The sequence below is a fragment of the Eptatretus burgeri genome, chromosome 8 (genome assembly GCF_056783735.1).
Source record: "Eptatretus burgeri isolate ZD-2024b chromosome 8, Ebu_testis_v1, whole genome shotgun sequence".
NCBI lineage: Eukaryota > Metazoa > Chordata > Myxini > Myxiniformes > Myxinidae > Eptatretus > Eptatretus burgeri.
In genome coordinates this window covers 25,490,413-25,510,412 of record NC_140968.1, presented here as the reverse complement: position 1 = coordinate 25,510,412, position 20,000 = coordinate 25,490,413, and the positions used below count along the sequence as shown (strand labels likewise).

Here is a 20,000-nt window from a genome sequence, read left to right as displayed (position 1 = left end):
CACGAAGAAGAAGACAAAACAAAGTCCCCGACGAAAAACACACACAAAGGAGAAGGAGGCCCCGAGCTGGCGTCCTGCGTGACCTTATATCCCTCCGTTCCAACGCCTCGCCCTCCCCTTTTATCGCTCCGCCCACCTTCCAGCTCCTGCAGGAAGCTTCCAGAAAAGGGGCGTGCCCTCTCGTCCCCCTCCTCGCACGCCTCACGGGGGCCGAGAGAATCATTCTTGGCACAGGTCCAGGGAGATTCATTCCCCCAAAATCAGGCCCCCACCTTTTTCACCTTTGACCTCTGGCTCAAATCGCACCTCCCCCCACCAAAGCGCGGGGAAAACAGGCGGGAGAATCAGGCGGGAAAATCCACGCGCCATCGATGTTCCTTTGTTTCCTTCGCTTCATCGAGACGGTTTACATTAGCGGAGAGGGCCGTGGTTTGGCGTGTGGAGAAGGGGATCGGCAGTTGGTGTAGCGGGGAAGGTGGTTAGGTGATTGTGGTTTGAGGCGATCATGGTTGGTGTTGATCGTGGTTGTTGTGGTTGGTGGTTCAAATGTGGTTGGTGATGGTGTCGTGGTTGGCGTTGTGGTTATTTGGGAGCGATGTTGGTTGTTGTAAAATAACGATAGGAAAAGAAAAACACTATCTCAAAGGATCACAGCCCTGTGACACAAATAAAACCCATTAATCAACGGTGGGGAAATCTAACTGAACACAGACTTATCGATCTAACTGAACTACGGACCTTTATGGTGTTCTGCGAATTTCCACAGCCGTAACAATATATATATATATATATATATATATATATATATATATATATATATATATATATATATATATATATATATATATATATATATATATATTGTTACAAATACATATACATATACATATATCGTTGCGATTCTCGGAACCGCATGCATACAACAGATATGTGTCCCGAGACAGTTATGCCATTAATATACAAGTAGATAGACCGCTTCCTTGTGTTTAGTGGGAAGCCAAGGGAGTGTGTTGCGATGGGCGATTAGTAAGGTTATTAAATCATTATCTTGCCAAAACGAAGTTTTTGCAAGATATGTTAGTCAGCTTGTATGTTTTTTTTTTTGTTTGTTTTTTTGTCTGTAATCACGTATAAAAAATTCTGCAGAGCACAGTTACCATCGGAAATTTTTGTAACTTCGCAGATCAGAGGCCTATAGAGGTCCCTTTCAGCGAATAAAATTTTGAAGGTCAAGGTCAAAGGTCAAGGTCACTTTGTCGCAAATCAGGGGAGTCGACGAAACCCTTATTTTTTGAGTAATTTTGATCGGATCGTCTTCAAACTTCATGGGAATTGAGTTCATGGTCTGGCGCTCAGCTGATTAATTTTTGGTGGCGATTGGCCTTGACAGTCATGGTTAGCGCCTCAGGTCAAACACATTTGACCCCAAGGTCAAATTTTCAAGTTTTAGGAACCATATCGTGTAGTACTTCAAATTGAACACCTCGATGAGTGCTTTCTAGATATGTCAAGCTTGAGACATTATGACGTCATTTGGTGACGTTACGAGGCAAAAGCATATTTTTCATGGTTACTCTGTAGAACGATTCTCATCGGAATCTCTCGTAGGCAGATATTCCTCAAGGAGTCGCTCCTGGTGGATAGCAGCTCTGTTCACCTCAGTGTGACCTTAAAGAAGTCACACGTGGTCACCTTTTGGCAAAATACGGTTTATTTTTCCCTTTTTATTTCATCCCTATTCTTTTTATTTTCTGAGCAAAATCTGTGACGTGCGCTTTGGGCTGGACTAGCACTTTGAGCTTCCACCGTCTACCCGAAACCAGACATGTGTGGCGAGTCACGTACGCTTTAGCACCCAGGTAGGCGCACTGCACCGGCGTCTGCCTGAAACCCGGTCCAGGCTGGCGGACCACGTGAGTGGTCGGGGCCAGTCAGAACGCCGACTCGGGCGATGACGTCGGATTCGGCATGGCCCTTCCACCGAGCTCCGGGCTCTATAAAACACGGAGAAGTCCTCTGTGAGGGGAAGTGTTGTGTTCGGTGTGGGTGTTCTTCACGCAGTGTTCCTGCTTCTTGTCTCCGCCTACACGACCCCGACGAACCGCCTCCTGCCTGTTCCCGCCTTCTGCTCCACCCTCGCCCTCTGGAATCCGCCCCTCTCCACTCAAGCTCCTCCTTCGGAACACGATCTCCACACGTGCAGCTGTGGCCAGAACAACGCGACTAATGTCGGGTACCACACCACGGACCACACCCCCCCCCCCCAAAACGCCCAGGTATCAAAAGCTATAACTTCAACTCCCTTCCCTCCCTGGCTGCAAAAGTCCCTTTTCATTGGGGTTTCTTTTTCTGTGTGTGTGTGTGTGTGTGTGTGTGTGTGTGTGTGTGTGTGTGTGTGTGTGTGTGTGTGTGTGTGTGTGTGTGTGTGTCTGAGTGTGCTGGTGTCTGTCTGTTAAGTAGGCCTGTAGAAGATCCTTATTGTTGTTACTGTTAATAATCTCGCATTAAGTCTGCACTGTGTCTGCTTTAGTAAGTTGATTGTATTATTGTCGCACCCCACACCTCTCTCCTCTTTCCCTGCGTTACATACCTAATAAATCTTTGTTGTTCCACATGCTTTTCCTCGCTTGCTGTTAATAAATAATTGTCATTAGGAATGTTCCCAGCTCACCTTTGTCTTTTCCCCCATTGGTCCAGCATGGTTCAAATCGAAGTTTAGCCAGGTGTTTATTCCAACGATCCGTTCCTACTTTAGCCGGTACATCCTTGGCAGTGTTGCTCGGCTGTATCCAATCCGGAAAGGTGATCCGATCTGGTAGAGTGATCCGGTTCGGACAAGGCGTACCGAGGGTGTGGTTCCCCGGTAGTTAAACCACGTGATTAATTAGGTAACCCGATTATAGACGGGAGGACACTAGGTCACGCGGTTGAGTTATTGGCGTCCACGGTCAGTTAAGCGACCCGCCGAGTCACGGATTTATCCGTGAGCGACGGCCTACAATTCCGGGGAGTCTGGTGGGAATCGACGTAGCTTCCCCCACTGAGTGGTCTTCTCACCCGACCCCGCCGGCCCACAAGTTTGGTGTCAGGAGTGGGATCTCGCTGCACGAAGGGCAAGTGAGTGGCGCACAGTGGTTCATGTGGGGGATAGCCCGAAGGCGAGCAGTTAATGCGGTTAATAGGGCGACGTTACGCTCTCATGTATCGGCCAAACGAAAGGGACGAATGTACTGTAAACCGCCGCCCCGGAGACGCAAGGCTCGTCGAGCCTTGCCACGAGGAGACGATGCCCGGCCAGGATGTAGCTAACATCTTCACAGGGGCAAAGGAGCATTAGTTAGGGAAGGGTTTAGCGTTAGATAGACATGCCTCATGGGGCATGAGCAGTCCTCCATGGGGCCTGGTAAAACGAGTTAGGGGGAATTTAGTATTTTTTTTTTTTTTTTTTTTTTTTTTTTTTTTGTATACCTTGGTCGAGGCTCGTATGAGAGCTAACACACAACTCACAGCAAGGAGGCATGAGACAAGAGGGGTGGGAGTGGAAGGGACAAAACATTGGGGAACAGACACAGGTGAACTGTGGAAGGGAGAGGGATGGGGATGGGACGGGGAACATGGCGAGGAGAAGATGGACATTACAGGGACTTTCAGGAAGGAAAGCAGGAGAATTGAAGGAAGTGGGCATGGGTGGATTATCGGGGTAGAAAAGATCGAGGATTTGGATGGGGGAAGATAAGAGGTGGTGGTGAACAGCTGTTTTGAAAGCCTGGAGGGAAGAATGGGAAAAGAATAGAGTGAGGAAGTTTATTCCAAAGGCGGGAAAAAAAGAGGAATGAAAGAGTGAAGATGAGCAGTGATTCGTGATTTTGGTAGTTTTACCAGAAGGGGTTGTTGGCGGACCTTGAGCGCCCTGTGGAAATGTGGTTGGGACAAATCGCAGAGAGAGCAGGGGGGCAAGGCTGGAGAGGAGTCGGTAGAAGACAGAAAGACCACCGACCAACCTGCGGTGATTGAGTGAGAGGCCCAAAGACTCAGCTTCATTGCGGGAGATGCCAATGATCTTAAAAGCCCTGGTTTCGACAGCGTGAAGTCGAGAAAGGTGGGAGGCAGGAGCACCAGCCCAGAGGGGGAGAGCAGTACTCCATCAGGCTACGGACAAAAGCTTTGTAAGTAGTCAGGAGCTCAAGAGGGCCGAGGAAGGACTTTGCACGACGGAGGATTCCTCAGTCGGCGACTGGCTTTGAGGCAAGGTTGGAAATGTGACTTTCCCAGGAAAGGTCATGGCAGATAGTGAGACCCAGAAGCTTGAAAGAAAAGACTTCTTCCAGTGGATTGTTGAGAAAGTGGATGGGGGGTTTTGTAAACGGTCCTTTCGAAGAGACATAGTGAGAGTGTGAGATTTGTGTGGATTGAAAGACATGTTCCACGTGTTGGACCAGTTTGTGATTTTATCCAGATCTGCAGTGAGCGAAGAAGCTGCTGCTTGCCGGTCTGAGGGATGACAGATGGTACGGCAGAGGGTGGAGTCATCGGCAAAGAGAAATAGAGGATTTTCCAGAGAGTCCGAGAGATCATTGATGAAAACCAGAAAAAGAACAGGGCCCAGAACGCTACCTTGAGGAACTCCAGCCTGCACAGGAAGAGGGGATGAAAGAACTCCATTTAGGGCCACACGTTAGGTGCGACAGGAGAGGAAGTCTGCGAGCCATGAGTGGAGATGGCCTTGAATACCATGGGAAGAGAGTTTGGTGAGTAGGGCAGGGTGCCAGACTGTGTCAAAAGCACGTGATATGTCCAGGGATACGGCTCGGATTTCCTGTCTGGCATTGAGGACCTCCATCCATTGATGGGAGAGCAGTAGCAGCATATCCAGGGTAGAGTGACCTGGTCTGAAACCAAATTGATGATTGGAAATCAAGCCATTGGAGAAGAGGAAGGATTTCATGTCTGAAGCAATGATGGATTCCATAACCTTGCTGATGATTGGGAGAGAAGGCTGATTGGTCTGTAGTTACAGGGATCTGTTTTTGCACCTTTTTTATGCAGGGCAGTGATGTTAGCAGATTTCCAAGCAGATGGCAGATGACCTTGGGAAAATGAGAGGGTGAATAGAACAGAGAGAGGGTGAGCAAGAGCAGAAGAGCAGGCTTTGAGGACACGTGGGCTGATGCCGTCTGGACCGGTTGCAGAATCTGACTCGAGGTTTGAAAGCAAGCTCTCCACCTTGTCAGGAGAAAAGGATACAGAGTCCAGGGACAGTTGGGTGCGACTGGGTAAAGTGGGTAGAGATAGTGATGGGTTTGGGACACAAGATTTAGCTGCAAACACCGAGTTTAGACATTCAGCTTTATCACGTGTGGAATCAGCAGTGCGGCCATTTGAGGTAAGGGAGGGGATGGAGGGGGAACATACACCAGAAACAGATTTGATTAAACGCCACCAGGATTTTGAGGAGGGGAGAGAGGTCTGAGAGTTCAGACTTGAGATGAGAAAGATGTTGTTTTCTGGCTCTCCTGAGGGTAGATACACACTTGTTCCGAGCTTTGTGGAAAGAACTGAGATTGCTCCTCAGTTGGGTTTGCTTTCCATGAGGCAAAGGCAAGTTGTTTCAGGACAACTGCCTCGCCACAAGCTTCAGTAAACCAAGGGCGGGAGGAAGGGTAAGACAACTGAACACGAGAGGGGATAAATCTGTGCATGAGGGAGAGCAAGTTTCTTTGAAAGAATTCCCAGGATGAGTTGATGTTTGAGAAAGTAGTGATAGGAGACCAGTCTGTAAGTTTGATGGCTGCTCGGAGACCCTGCCAGTCGGCTTGAGTGAAATGCCAGACTCGACGGCGGTGAGGTGGTTCTCTGATGACAGCCAGAGAGATGTCCACTTTAACAAGGACGTGGTCAGAAGAACCAATTGGAGCGAAGGAAGAGCAGCAGATATTGTCAGGGAAATTTAGAATGGATAGAATTTAGAATGGATTTGGAGACATGGACAGACATGGAACGTGTTGTGGGGACCTAGATTAGCTACGTAGAATTAAATGGAACGTGCATCAGAATAAGGGATGACGGGGAACGTAGTTATCAGAGTGTTGGAGTGAATTGAAAAAAAATACGGTGAGTGAATGTGGGTCAGCGGGCCCGAGTGTGAATGGAGTGAATGTGGAATGCATGGTGTGAATGAATGATTGGGGGGAGGAGTGAATCCCACCCAAGGGAACCCGGGGTTAGTGTAATAAAAGTTAGTGGGTTAGTTAAATTAACCAAAAGGAGGTCGTTTGGTTGTTGGTGTTGAACAAAGGCACAAAATCTTTTTGTTGGGTGCAGGAGACTATTGACTGGCTGGGAGCATGGCTGGTGAAATATGCGTACTGAGTAGAGGGCACCCCGGACACCGAAGTAGTCAGCCAGAGTAGGCCACGGGTCCAAGAGACCGAGTTAGTGTAATAGGCATGGGTACCACGGGAAAGGGACCCGGAGCGCCAAAATGCCACGTGGGCATCAACGGGGAAAATGCCAGGAAGGGCATTCCCCACGTTCATAAGGAGTAGGTAGGCTCGGAGACAGCCTCAGTGACCAGGGAGTGCCGAAAATCGAATTCGGCAGGTGGGTAGACCTGCCAGTGGAGCCACAATGCCCAGCCATGAAATTGTGTGAGAGCACGGGAGAAACTTTGCAGGTCAGGCCCAAATTAATAATGAACACCAACACAGGCGACGGGAATCGTGGTTGCTAGAACCGATAGTTTAAGAGACAGGCATGTTGAAAAGCCCCGGGGATAGATCAACGTTTAATAAGTGCTAGGATAGATAGGAAACGTGTACCCCTTCGCACCATCCATCCCTTCGCTGTTCCTCGGCTGCTGGACTCGCCTTGGAAATTTCTGAAACCTGTGGGAGCTATTTTGAGGCTGCATTGAGTCTTGAGACAGATTCACTTGTCTCTTCCTCAATCCTTTCAAAAGGGATCTTTGGGATTGGGAATAGACAGTCAGGACAGGTTAGCAGAACAAAGACAAAAAAGAGGTTCGGGACACACGTAATAAAATAAAATAAAAAGTCTAAATGTAGTTGTTTTTTTGTTACAAGCTAATGGGGATGGGTATAGACAAGGACAGGCATCGGCAATAGGTTGGGGGGGGAGACCGTAGGGTAAGACCGAGCCCGTCTTCGGACGGGCCAACGCCACTACACTCCCTCCACAACCTCACGAAACCACACCGAAGCCGGCCAGCTTCATGTGCCGACCTGTTGTACTGTTGCACCTTACCTAGTCTGCATTTGCCATGCCTTTTTCTGCCTTTGCATTGATTCCATTTGCCATACCTGCCCATGCTTATATTTTCCTTACCATGTCACTCAACTTTACCATGTGTGCCAGATCCATCTTTGTGAAAGTGTTTGCAAGGACTGTCCTGCAGGCAGCCGCATTTATGGGGACTGCATTTGCGCAGCCCGGCCAAATATCTCCTTGTTGTATAAAGGCCAGTTCATATGGACTGTGAGACGGCGTGTGGCCTGCCGTGTTAGGGTGAGTTACCTCCAGCAGCCAGAGAATAAATAAATAAATAAATAAAAACAACAAACAAAGGACCATTGAGGGCCCTGAAGACGCCTGATCATCGATTGCCTGCTGCTGCACTCATCCCCGAATGTTGCCTTTATTGCTCTCTCCTTAAATCACAGGTCCTGGGCCATGGGTAATGTAAATATTAGAAATGTATATCGTTCTAACCCACGAGCCTGGTGTTGGCGCAGTGGTTAGGGCAGCAGCTTGGGATCCAAAAGGTCCTGAGTTCAAGCCCCGTTGGGCCACTGAATTAATACACCAGGGGGTTGACTCAGCCTGTCATCCTTCCGAGGTCGGCGAAATGAGTACCAGTATACTGGGCCGGTGTATACCCCAGTTAAAATAGGTGTACCATATCCCTGTGTCGTAAGAGGCGACCAGGGTTGCGTCAGGAAGGGCATCCGGCATAAAACATGTGCCAAATCACTATGCGGATCATACGGATGATCCGCTGTGGCGACCCCTAACGGGAGCAGCCGAAAGAAGAAGAGAGAGATATCGTTCTAACCCACCTGTTTGATTGTTTAGTTCCGGCAATGTAGTTAAGTTGTCCGTATGAGTCCGTTAGTTTAGTTACGCAACGCACTAGGTTATTTATTTTTGGGATGGGTATTCAAAATGTCGCACTCAGGGATCCGTAGGTAAAATGTACTTGGGGAACCTACACCTGCATGCCACACGAATGTTAACGACTCGGGTCGAGTCAAGCAAAAGGGAGGGGGTAGCATTGCGGTTCTCGGAACCGCTTGCATACAACAGATAGGTGTCCCGAAACAGTTATGCCATTAATATACGTGTAGACCCCTTCCTTTTGTTTCGTGGGAAGACAAGGGAGTGCGCTATGTTGTGATGGGCTAATAGTTGGGTTATTAAATCATTTTTCCTTTTTTATTTCATCCCAACTCTTTTTCTTTTCTGAGGCAAAATCCACGATGTGCGCTTTGGGCTGGACTAGCGCTTTGAGCTTCCACCGTCTACCCGCAACCAGACATGTGCACCGAGTCACGTATGCTTTAGCACCTAGGTGGGTGGACTGTACCAGCGTCTGCCCGAAACCCGGCCCAGGCTGGCGGACCACGTGAGGGGTCGGGGCCAGTCAGAATGCCGACTCGGGCGATGACGTCGGATTCGGCATGGCCCCTCCCCCGAGCTCTATAAAATATGGAGAAGTCCTCCGTGAGGGGAAGTGTTGTGTTCGGTGTGGGTGTTCTTCATGCGGAGTGTTCCTGCCTCTTGTCTCCGCCCACACGACTTTGACGAACCGCCTCCTGCCTGGTCCCGTCTCCTGCTCCACCCTTGCCCTCTGGACTACGCCCTTCTCCACTCAAGCTCCTCCTTCGTAACACGATCGCCACACGTGCGGCCGCGGCCAGAACAACACGACTATTGTTGGGTACCACACCACGGAGCATCCCCCCCCCCGAAACGCCCAGGTACTGAAAGCTATAACCTCAACTCCCATCCGTCCCTGGCTGCAAAAGTCCCTTTTCATTGGGGTTTCTTTTTCTGTGTGTGTGTGTGTCTGAGTGTGCTGGCGCCTGTCTGTTAAGTAAGCCTGTGGAAGATCCTTATTGTTGTTACTGTTAATAATCTCGCATCAAGTCTGCACTGTGTCTGCTTTAGTAAGTTACTTGTATTATTGTCGCACCCCACACCTCTCGCCTCTTTCCCTGCATTACATACCCAATAAATCTTTGTTGTGCCACGTGCTTTTCCTCGCTTGCTGTTAATAAATAATTGTCATTAGGAATGTTCCCAGCTTGCCTTTGTCTTTTCCCCCATTGGTCCAGCATGGTCCGAATCTAAGTTTAGCCGGGTCTTTATTCCCAAAGATCCGTTCCTACTTTCGTCGGTACATCCTTGACAGTGTCGCTCAGCTGCATCCGATCCGGAAAGGTGATCCGATCCGGTAGTGATCCAGTTCGGACAAGGCGTACTGAGGGCGTGATTCCCCGGTAGTTAAACCACGTCATTAATTAGGTAACCCGATTATAGATGGGAGGACCCTAGGTCACGCGGTTGAGTTATTGGAATCCACGGTCGGTTAAGCGACCCGCCGCGTCACGGAATTATCCGTGAGCGACGGCCTACAATGCCGGGGAGTCTGGTGGGAATCGACGTAGCTTCCCCCACCGAGTTTTCTTCTCACCCGACCCCGCCGGCCCGCAACAATATACATATATTCAAAACCAGCAACTTTGACACCGAATGCAACATGATGTTGACATCATGCACACAGACATGACATGTTAGAGAACAGTTCAGGAAATATTGTTTATCAGTTGAGAAGAATTCTGGTATTACCACTTTCTGGAGTATTAATTCTTCTTTCGAGTTCTTACATAGAATTAGACACCTCAATATCAAGTCAGTGGAAGTTTTTGATTTTTCAACTTTATATACAAATTTGGATTTAGTACTATTGAAGGATTTACCCTTCAAAGTAATGTACAAGGCTTTTAAAACTTAATAAGTTTAATAAGTTTTAATGCTTAATTTTTAACTCTTAAGGAGGACCCCAAAGCGGTTGACCGTTATGGTCACATGGCAACCTTTTGGATTTGAACCAGGCAACTATGACGACCATAACAATAACACATCACTTCCAAACGAGGATGGCCTCTGTGTGGCACTCAGGTCTTTGAGAGAAAAAGTAATAATAAAGATTTATGGTGACAAATAATTAAATGCAGAGCTGCAGATCCAAATTTCACTCTTATTATGGGCTTGTCAGGATGGCATACTGCCCAATCATCTATTTGTAACCATTCCAAGTTAGACAAGTATAAATCCAACCCCCTAAATTATCCTCAAAGGGCAAGGCACAGGCAGACTCTCATAACAGCAAATTAGAGGGAGTGTAACAGCCATGCTAGTTTGGAGGTGATGTGTTGGTATAAATTCTGTGCATGACAGCAGTGTCATGTTGCATCTCGGGTCAGAGTTGCTCTTTTTGTTTAATTTATCCTTCCTGACTGAAACCTCACCTCCTAACTGGTGAACAGCAGGGCAAACACAATGCGTTTATGTGGCAGAGGACGCTTGTTAACATATCTTGCAGCATTTGCTGTTATGGGACTTGACCTGTGCCTTGCTCCATCAAGTTAGGGATGTGCATATGTATGTATATTGTATACATGTGTGCAAATAAACACACCATATTTTTTGGCCTCCAAGTCGATGTGGACTTCAAGTCAAATTTGCAAATGTTCTTTCCTTCATTCATAGATAAGTCTATTTGGAGTACAAGGCAAAGCTAGATCAACTATGGTAGTTAGCAAAACTGGCAGTCCATCAAAACAATACAGGTGTTAATTCCTCCCTAACCCTTACAACACATCACTGCTTATCATACTTCTAGGGTCATGAATATTAATGAGCTGTTTTGTGCATATTATTTGAATTAATTTGAGACTATCTTTCAGATAAATTACGAATGTAAATAGTTTTTCAACATGTTTGTTATCAGATTGAGTTACAGAATTTAAAACAAGCTACAGGATCATTATCAGCACTGGCTCGGAGAACATTACATTTTGTCCCAGTTCACTACTCCGAAATAAAAATGAACACCTGACACATCGTAATACAAGCACTCAAACTTTGTCCAACTAACTTTGCAGCCAGAATTAGCCAACTTTGTTTTCTCAACACAAGATTAATCTTCGTACAAATATTTGTATTTCTCCGGCACTCTGATCGCACCATCTCGCGGCACCTCGGTGATGACTTCTCCGGTCCGGATTTGCTGAGTTGTCGATTGGATACTGAAGAACTATAATATAAATGATTCTTCCCTAATCCTTAAACATCTGGTCTCTTACCGGTCACCCTGGACAACTGTGTCGTGTCCTGGACCTCAAGGGGAAGTGTGGCAATCCGTTTACAAACTGCAGCATCACTTGACGCAGCTTGTTCCAGGTCTGTGAGGGCATGGAGAAGCTCTTCAGTCTGGTAGAAACAAAGAATACTACATATAAGAAAAAGTGAATCTAAGCAGACAGACTAACCAAAATCACAACCCCCTAATTATAAAGAAAGTATTGTGAGCCTCAAATTAAAAATGAAAAGTTGGCCTCCAAAGGCAGTCGCCGACTGGGCATCTGCCGTGCAAAGTCCTTCCTTCGCACATCTGAACTCCTATTCACCTACAAGACTTTCATCTGCAGCTTGATGGAATACTGCTATCCCCTCTGGGCTGCCCCCCCCACCCCCGCCCCGTTATCTGCAGCACGTACGCAGTCCACCAACAACCACCTTCTCATGAAACTGCAAAAATCTAGAACCACTGCTCATCTTCAATCATTTGTTCCTCTTTTTTTCCTGCCTGTGGAACCAACTTTCACACTCTCTTGAATCTCATCCTTCTCTCCAGGTCTTCAAGAAAATTGTTCACCACTATCTAAAATCATCCCCCATCCAAAACCATGATATGTGCTACACCGGTTAAACCACCTGCTACCCCTCCAAAAGTTTTGCTTCTGGATCCATCTTGTCCACCTCTTGCATTCTCCCCTACCCCTCATCGTTACCCACATCCGTCGTTTGTCCATCTCCACATATTTTCTCCCTCGGCCCTGCTGTTGGCATATCCCCCTTCTCCTTCTGCTGTTCCTTTTGTTATGTTGTGTCCTGATCCATTTTGTGTTTGAGTTCTTCCACGAGCCTTGACTATGTATACACAAACACACACACACACACACACAAAAAAAAATACTCCAACCATCTTAATGGGGTGACACAAAAGCTTGGATCAATAAACCAATCTTCAATGGCTGTTCATTAATGACTTCATATAAACAACATGACAATTAAATAATTCAGGGGCCACTCGCCTGCGTTGGCCCCACTGTCATGCGGTGCATTGGACGTTGGCTGGCTCACTGAAAATATGCAATTTTATTTTACACATTTCCCCTATTTGTACGATCTTCTTTCATTATACGACCCATCACTTCAGCATAGATAAATACAAATGGAAAAAAAATTAAATGATTCGTTTTTAAAAGTTTCTTCAACCGCTTTGTTGGAGTACTTGATTAAACCACTTGACACACACTTCAAGCTTCGACGATGATACCGGAGTTCGATACCGGAGTAAGGAAGGCAAAAATTTATATGATTACAATGAGTAAAAAATGTTTTCAGTTGTGACAAAGCAATGAATCACCACATCATGGGAGGATAGCCGAGAGGTACGCACGCTCGCTCCAAGCTGTCTAGTCAGGGTTTGGATCGTGACCCAGCTATAAACTGTTTTCCTGGTGTTTCACAGGCAGAGTGATTCATCAATATGCATGCCGTCTTCGATGGACGACTCATCTGCCGGAATCCCCCCCCCACCCCTCTTCTCTTCTCCCCCCTCCCTTCGCCCTCTGTTAAGGGGACTATTAAGAACTGACGGTTTAGTTTTGAATTTAAAACTGCTTCCCCATAGGGTAGCATGTACGAATCGGATTCGGATGGAGTTGACCGGTAGGGTGCAAAGGTCGCTGCATGTGCGAGCATGCATGCAGGCAGGCTTTTGCCAGATAGATAGCGTGGGTTTTAAATGCTCCCGCCTGGTTTTATATCGAACCTCGTGGTTAAAAGGAAACGTTGCTGTTTGGGTGCGTTTTATTACCCATCCCTTCCCCTCCCCTCAAATTGCCTTCACTTCCCCTCGCAATGAAATAAAAAACTCACATTTCAAAAACGAATGAAAAACGAATCCCATTAAACATCGACTAAAAGTTCCTAAAAACGTTTTATTTAAAATTAAAAACGAGTATTAAATACATGGCTATGATCTATTATTTAAAACTAGCAAATACAATCCATCGCTTTGCTGACAGGGGTATTAAAGGTGGGAGGAGAAAGAGGAAGGGAGGGAGAGGGGGGAGTGGAGGGAGAGAGGAGGATGGAAGAGAGACACATGATGAAGGGGAGGGGGAGAGAGAGGGAAAGAGACACAGAGAAAGAGAAAAAGAAAAATAGAAATAGAGAGACAGAGAGACAGAGAGACACAGAGCGAGATAGAGACAGAGACAGAAACACACAGAGAGACAGAGACACACAGAGCGAGATAGAGATAGAGACAGACAGAGAGACAGAGACAGGGAGACACAGAGAGACAGATAGAGACACAGACAGATAGAGACACAGAGAGACAGAGACAGAGACAGAGACAGAGACAGAGACAGAGACAGAGACAGAGACAGAGACAGAGACAGAGACAGAGACAGAGAGAGAGAGAGAGAGAGAGAGAGAGAGAGAGAGAGAGAGAGAGAGAGAGAGAGAGAGAGAGAGAGAGAGAGAGAGACAGAGAGACAGAGAAACAGAGACAGAGAGAGAGAGAGAGAGAGAGAGACAGAGACAGAGAAACAGAGACAGAGACAGAGAGACAGAGACAGAGAGACAGAGACAGAGAGACAGAGTGACAGAGACAGAGTGACAGAGTGACAGAGAGACAGAGAGACAGAGAGACAGAGGGACAGAGAGACAGAGAGACAGGGAGACAGAGAGACAGAGAGAGAGAGAGACAGAGAGAGAGACAGAGAGACAGAGAGACAGAGAGACAGAGAGACAGAGAGACAGAGAGACAGAGAGACAGAGAGACAGAGAGACAGAGAGACAGAGAGACAGAGAGACAGAGAGAGAGAGAGAGAGAGAGAGAGAGAGAGAGAGAGAGAGAGAGAGAGAGAGAGAGAGAGAGAGAGAGAGAGAGAGAGAGAGAGAGAGAACAGACAGACGAAAAGAGACATGGGAGGAGAGTGCTGCATTTTATTAGGTGGGGAGAGCGGGGGAGAGAGAAAGGTGAGGGGGGGGAGGGAGGGTTAGCAACGAGAATGATATGTTATGCTTCATGACCGAACGAACACACACACACACACACACACACACACACACACACACACACACACACACACACACACACACACACACACACACACACACACACACACACACACACACACACACACACACACACACACACACACTTTAGTACCCAGCAATGACCAAGAACTCAAAAATGAAGTGAAAAGACCCTGAAAGTTGTCAGAAATCCAAAATTTTACCAGTGATCATTGAAGCAACGGGAATGATGAAGAAGAACCATACAGAGATCTTAAAAAAACATCCCAGGGAATATTACTACAAACAAACTGCAGTTGGAAGCCGTCCGGGGCTCAGTGACGATCCTCAAAAGAGCCCTTTGAACAAAACTTGATACCTTGGTCCATGATTTGTGACCGCCCTTACCAAAACAGAGAACACCCACGCACGCACACAACAGTGGATACTTTAGAGACCTGGGGTGGGAGCATTTAATACTCACGCCATATACCTGGCGAAGGTCTGCTTGCATGCATGCTCATGCTCGTACATGGAGCTTGCACCCCTCTGGTCGGCTCACTCCGAATCTGATTCGTGCATGCTACAGTCCCCTCAACAGAGGGTGAAGGGGTGGGTGAGAGAGATGGAGGAGTGGAAAGAGGGAGGGGAGAGGAAAGGGGGGGGGAGGGAGTGGTCAGAAAGAGGGAGAGGGGTGAGAGAGGGGGGAGGGGAGGTAGGGTTTGGTGGGAGAGAGAGAGGGAGAGGAGAGGGGGAGAGCGATTCTGGTAGATGAGACGCCAAATTTAACGTCCATCCGAGATACAGCACACACACACACACACACTGATGAATCACCCTGCCAGTAAAACACCGGGTTGACAGTTTTTAGCTGGGTTGGGATTCAAACCCAGGCTACACAGAATGAGCATGCGTACCTCTCGGCTTTCCTGCCGTGATGTGGCAATTCATTACTTCATTAGAAGTGAAAATATTTTTTACTCATTGTGATCATACAATTTATTTTGCCTTCCTACCTCTAGTCTCAAACCAGTGATCATTGAAGCTTGAAGAACGCACGCCAAGTGGCTTCACCAAGAAATCCACCAAACAGTTGAAGAAACTTTTAAAAATGAAACGTTTCATTATTGTTATTTTCTCTGCCTAAGTGACGGGTCGTATAATGGGAAAATGCACAAAAAGGGGAGAGGTTGTGGAAAATAAATTTTCACATTTTCAGCAAGCCAGCCACCCCCTATTCGCACCACAGAGCAACACATGGCCAACACAGGCAAGTGGCTCCTGAACTTTGTTCAAGTCTATCAATATAGTATTCAATGACAATGCGATTATTGTAGAGCGCTTGCCAAGTGGCTTAAGCATTCCAATAAAACGGATGATAAGAAACGGCTCACTTGGCAAGTGATCAACAATCACCAAACTGTCATATTAAAGATACACTTCCCGGAGATGCCCGAAATGTCAAATATGTCTGAATTGGACAAATTAACACTTTAACAAGAGTCAAAACTGCTGCTAAGTCCAATTCTGGAGCTTAAATTTTGTAATTCCACTTACTTTAAGAGATTCTCGAGGTTATTGCATGTGCGGAAATGAAATATAGCCACGAACGCTGGCCTCTCCAAGCATTTATAAGCATTGCAATATAGCCAGCGATTCGTAGCTATGATGAATAGGCATTCGATAATATGAGCGAGGAAAGTGGTGAAGGGGGGGGGGGTGAACGATCGTTAAAAAATCGTTGTGGCCTGTTCCAAGTCAAGGCATGGTTGAGCAAGCCAAAAAAACATGGCAGCTTCACACCCCGCTTAGGTAACCCAGGACATGAGCATGCATGTGAGGTAACCCAGAATAAGAGCATCTTTAAAGACCCCAGAGAGCAAGTTGGCCGATGATCGCCTGATAAAGGATATAATTAAATAAGTCCGTTAATTATCTTGAAAAGGGGTATTTTAATTAACCCAAACATCCAATTTTCACCCTTGCACTTCCTTGGAGTTTTCTTAGTAAGCATGCAACGTTTCAGGCTGCTAGGTTTCATTGTTTTGGAGTTATGGAGGAGACACACTGACACAGAGATAGACACACAGAGACGCACACGATTAAATCTGTGAAATGCAGACAATATTTCACTCGACACACACAAAAAAAGGAATGTACATAAAAATACACTTCAACGTGTATTTGGTATTTATTGACAAGCTCGTTCATGGAACATTCGATTGAATTAAATCACGAAGAGAGAAAATCTTGCAAATCACAAGTGTACTTCCAACACACCTCGGTACTACAGTTGTTCTGTTGCTGTTCCACTTTTCTCTGTTTCTCTTTTGGTTTTTGCATTTGTTCCAAGCTACGTTTCATTGCTTTTCTATCCGTGCCAGTGTCTTTTCCTCGCTCATCTCCCTTCTCAATCGTCTCTTCGACCATTCCATGCCTTTTTGGTGTGACATTCCCAGGCTTGCAATCACCATCTGCAAAAAAATTGAGATATGCAAAGGGATGCTGGTAGGAGAAACAAAATACAACTCGATAGTGTCACGAAAGTGTGATGGATTAAAAATTAAGCGAAAACTCATTTATGCTTTCAATAAAGTTACTTGAAACAATCATTTTGTTTTTCTTCCAAATTAATTTTGGTTCTAGACCAATGAAGAAAATCCAATGAGAGTTGCAATGCCTAAGAAACATCAAAACCTAGGGAATGTTGGCAGGGAAGGCCTATGGGAGGTCAGGTGGAAGCAAAGTGTAGGGGGACGGAGGGGGGGGGGACTATGGGTAGGTGCCAGCACAGAGACCCTGGAGGGAGCTGAGAGATCCTGCAGGTGCCGGCGTGGGGTCCTGCAGACATGCATGGAGGGAGCCAAGGGTGGATGGGAGCCGAATGACCTACCAAGTGCTGACCGAGTGGAATGCCGACCAAACCAAGCTCCGATGAAGCCACACATTGCAGTCCGAGTCAATGACATGAGGATGAGGGGTGCGATTAGGCTTACGGACAGCACGTCGAATTTCCTCCAGAAATTCTGCCTCGTATACAGCACGTTCTTGCCAAATCTGTAACACTCGTTCCAATGATCGGCACACACCATCATCTGCACCTCTGCCCCACAGGGAAATAAACACAAGAACAACTGAAAGTAAATTAAAGAAAAGGGGGAAAAAAGTATAACGTTTTATGTCCACAATTGCACAGTTTGTGATCTAATTTTAAATATATATATATATATATATATATATTGTTGCGGATTCGCGCCCGCCGGCGTGCGAACGGCCACGTAACTCGAATCGCGGCACGTCGCCCACCGGACGGACAATCCCGTCGTGACCCTCTCGGACTAACGCCGGGAACTAGTCACGGGTGGGCCTTTCGGCCTCACCACGATCGTGCCAATCGGCCCCCCGCGTGGGATAGGGTTGCTCGCCAAATTCGACCTACCTAAGTACCCACACGGAGGGTAGACCGGGCGATCGCACCTCGCCGCAGGTCGACTTCGGACACGGGCCACTTTAAGCGACCCGTTCCATACTATCGGGATAACCGAGCGGTGTTATCGTCAACCCCGACGGTTCGATTAATTATCGGGCGTTTTAGCCCACGACCAACCCTTTACGTGAAGTAAGATGGAGATTCAATAAAGGAAAAGACGAAGCGAAACGGGAAAACAGTTCAACATAAAGCACATTTATTTCGCGATGAACGGAAAGCACACATATACAATTACACCAAAAGCAAATGTAAAAAAAGAAGAAACACACAATAATACACAAAAAGCAAATGTAAAAGCAAAACACAATGCAGATATACCACCGACTACCGAGCACACGGCAACACTTCTACAGTTTTACTTCACAGACGGCGCCGACAACACATATACTCAAAGCAAAAGAAAAGGACCACCCTCAAGGATGATGGGGGCAGACGGGCCTGGGGCCGAGACCGCGTCGGGCCTACCCGTCTGATGATGAGCCGCAAAATGGCGGTGGCGCCCCGACTCCGCGGGCCTCGCGGACAGTGTCTGGTATGGGGTGGGAACGGGGCCCCCTTCTCGCACTATCTCAGCGCGGGGGGAAACAGGAGGGGGTTGTTGATGCTCGGGGGAAGGAGGATATCTCCCTGGCTCGGGTCCCGCGACGAGCGTCTCCACCACGACCTCGGTCGCGTTGCCGGCCTCTCCTCTCCGCAGCTCCCCGACTCTGACACGAGCACCCCCTCGACCGCCTTCGCCGCCGCCACCTCTCCAACTCTCCACAGCTCCGTCCAACCGCCTTCTCCGACTCCTCTCCTGACTGGCTCTTCCCAACTCCACCGACTCCACTTGACTGACTACTTCTGCTTCTTCTTCCCAACTCAACTCCGAACTGCCCCGTTTGGCGAGCGAACGCAGCCCTTTATAGCCCCCGGGGCCTCGCTCCTTCGCCTTCGACCCTTTACCTTCGACCCTTCACCTCTGGCTGGCTCCCCATTGGACCGAGGAAAAGTGGGCGTGAATGCTTTTTGATCCATGAATTTGCATATAGCGATATTACTCCAACGCACCTGGAGGCGGGGCCAAATCGCCCCACGCTCGCCGATAGGACGGAACAGAAGTGGGCGTGAGTCGTTTTTGATCCGTTTTCTTCGGAAAGGCTGTGATGTTTCTGCACACGCTGCTAGGTGCGCGCCCTGCACGAGTCCAGTATCGGTGCCCACAAGCGGCGCGGAAATGGCGGTGATGCGATGGTTGCGAGAGCGAGATGTGACGGTAAAGGTCGTGGCTGTTGGCGTTGTTGTTGTTGTGAAGCGGCGTTGCGGCTGGTGGTTGTTGTGTGATGGCTGTTGAGATGTGGTTGGTGGTGGTAGTAATGGCGGCTGGTCCAAAATAAAGATAGTAAAAGAAAAACGGCTATCTAGAGGGGTCGCAGCCCGCATGAATGACATTTATTCCCTCTAAACAATGGGTTTGGGCCTAACTACACATATACTTACAGAGATATCTCACCTAAGGGACCTGAATGGTGGTTTGCGAATTTCGTCAACCACAACAATATATATATATATATATATATATATATATATATATATATATATATATATATATATATATATATATATATATATATATATATATATATATATATTAGGGTGTTTCACTCATGGTGGTAAAAAAATGAAATTTGTTGAAAATTGTCTGAAGGGGTGTCCCCTTGTTTCTTATGACCCATAAATATTTTAGGCAAATATTTGGTTTGATTCATCAATATTTACTGGTCCCACGGTTGGACAAGATTCCACATTTCAAGTGAAACTTCGAAAAAATCAAATGGAGGAGAAGACAAAAAATTGCAACGAATGTTTATTGAACTGAAAATTAACAAAAAAAATTATGAAAAAGAAATGTAGAACAATTATGCAAGTAGATCAGGGCAATCAAATCGTTGGGCTCAAGGAGCAGGAGGAAACTTAGTAGTCACTCCAGCCTTTGTTCTCTTGACGGTCTTGCGGTTATGATGAACAACTTTGAGGAGGAACTGCTTCTGCTGCTCGTCTTCGGTTCGGGCTTGGAGTTTTTGTATCAGTGCCACTCCTCTCTCTGCTGCATCATTGGTGACCTGCAGGCCTC

At 47.1% G+C, this 20,000-nt stretch overlaps 1 protein-coding gene across 1 annotated transcript in view; it reads right to left on the bottom strand.

The window, feature by feature from the left end:
• LOC147021354 (regulation of nuclear pre-mRNA domain-containing protein 1B-like) overlaps window positions 1-20,000 on the bottom strand; it is an 85,665-nt gene that overhangs the window by 10,302 nt on the left and 55,363 nt on the right. The window contains exons 3-5 of the mRNA XM_085891225.1: window positions 17,394-17,500; window positions 16,678-16,871; window positions 11,388-11,514 (exon numbers count right to left, since the gene is read on the bottom strand). Of these exons, the coding sequence (XP_085747351.1) occupies window positions 11,388-11,514; window positions 16,678-16,871; window positions 17,394-17,500 (428 nt within the window). The remainder of the gene's footprint in view (window positions 1-11,387; window positions 11,515-16,677; window positions 16,872-17,393; window positions 17,501-20,000) is intronic.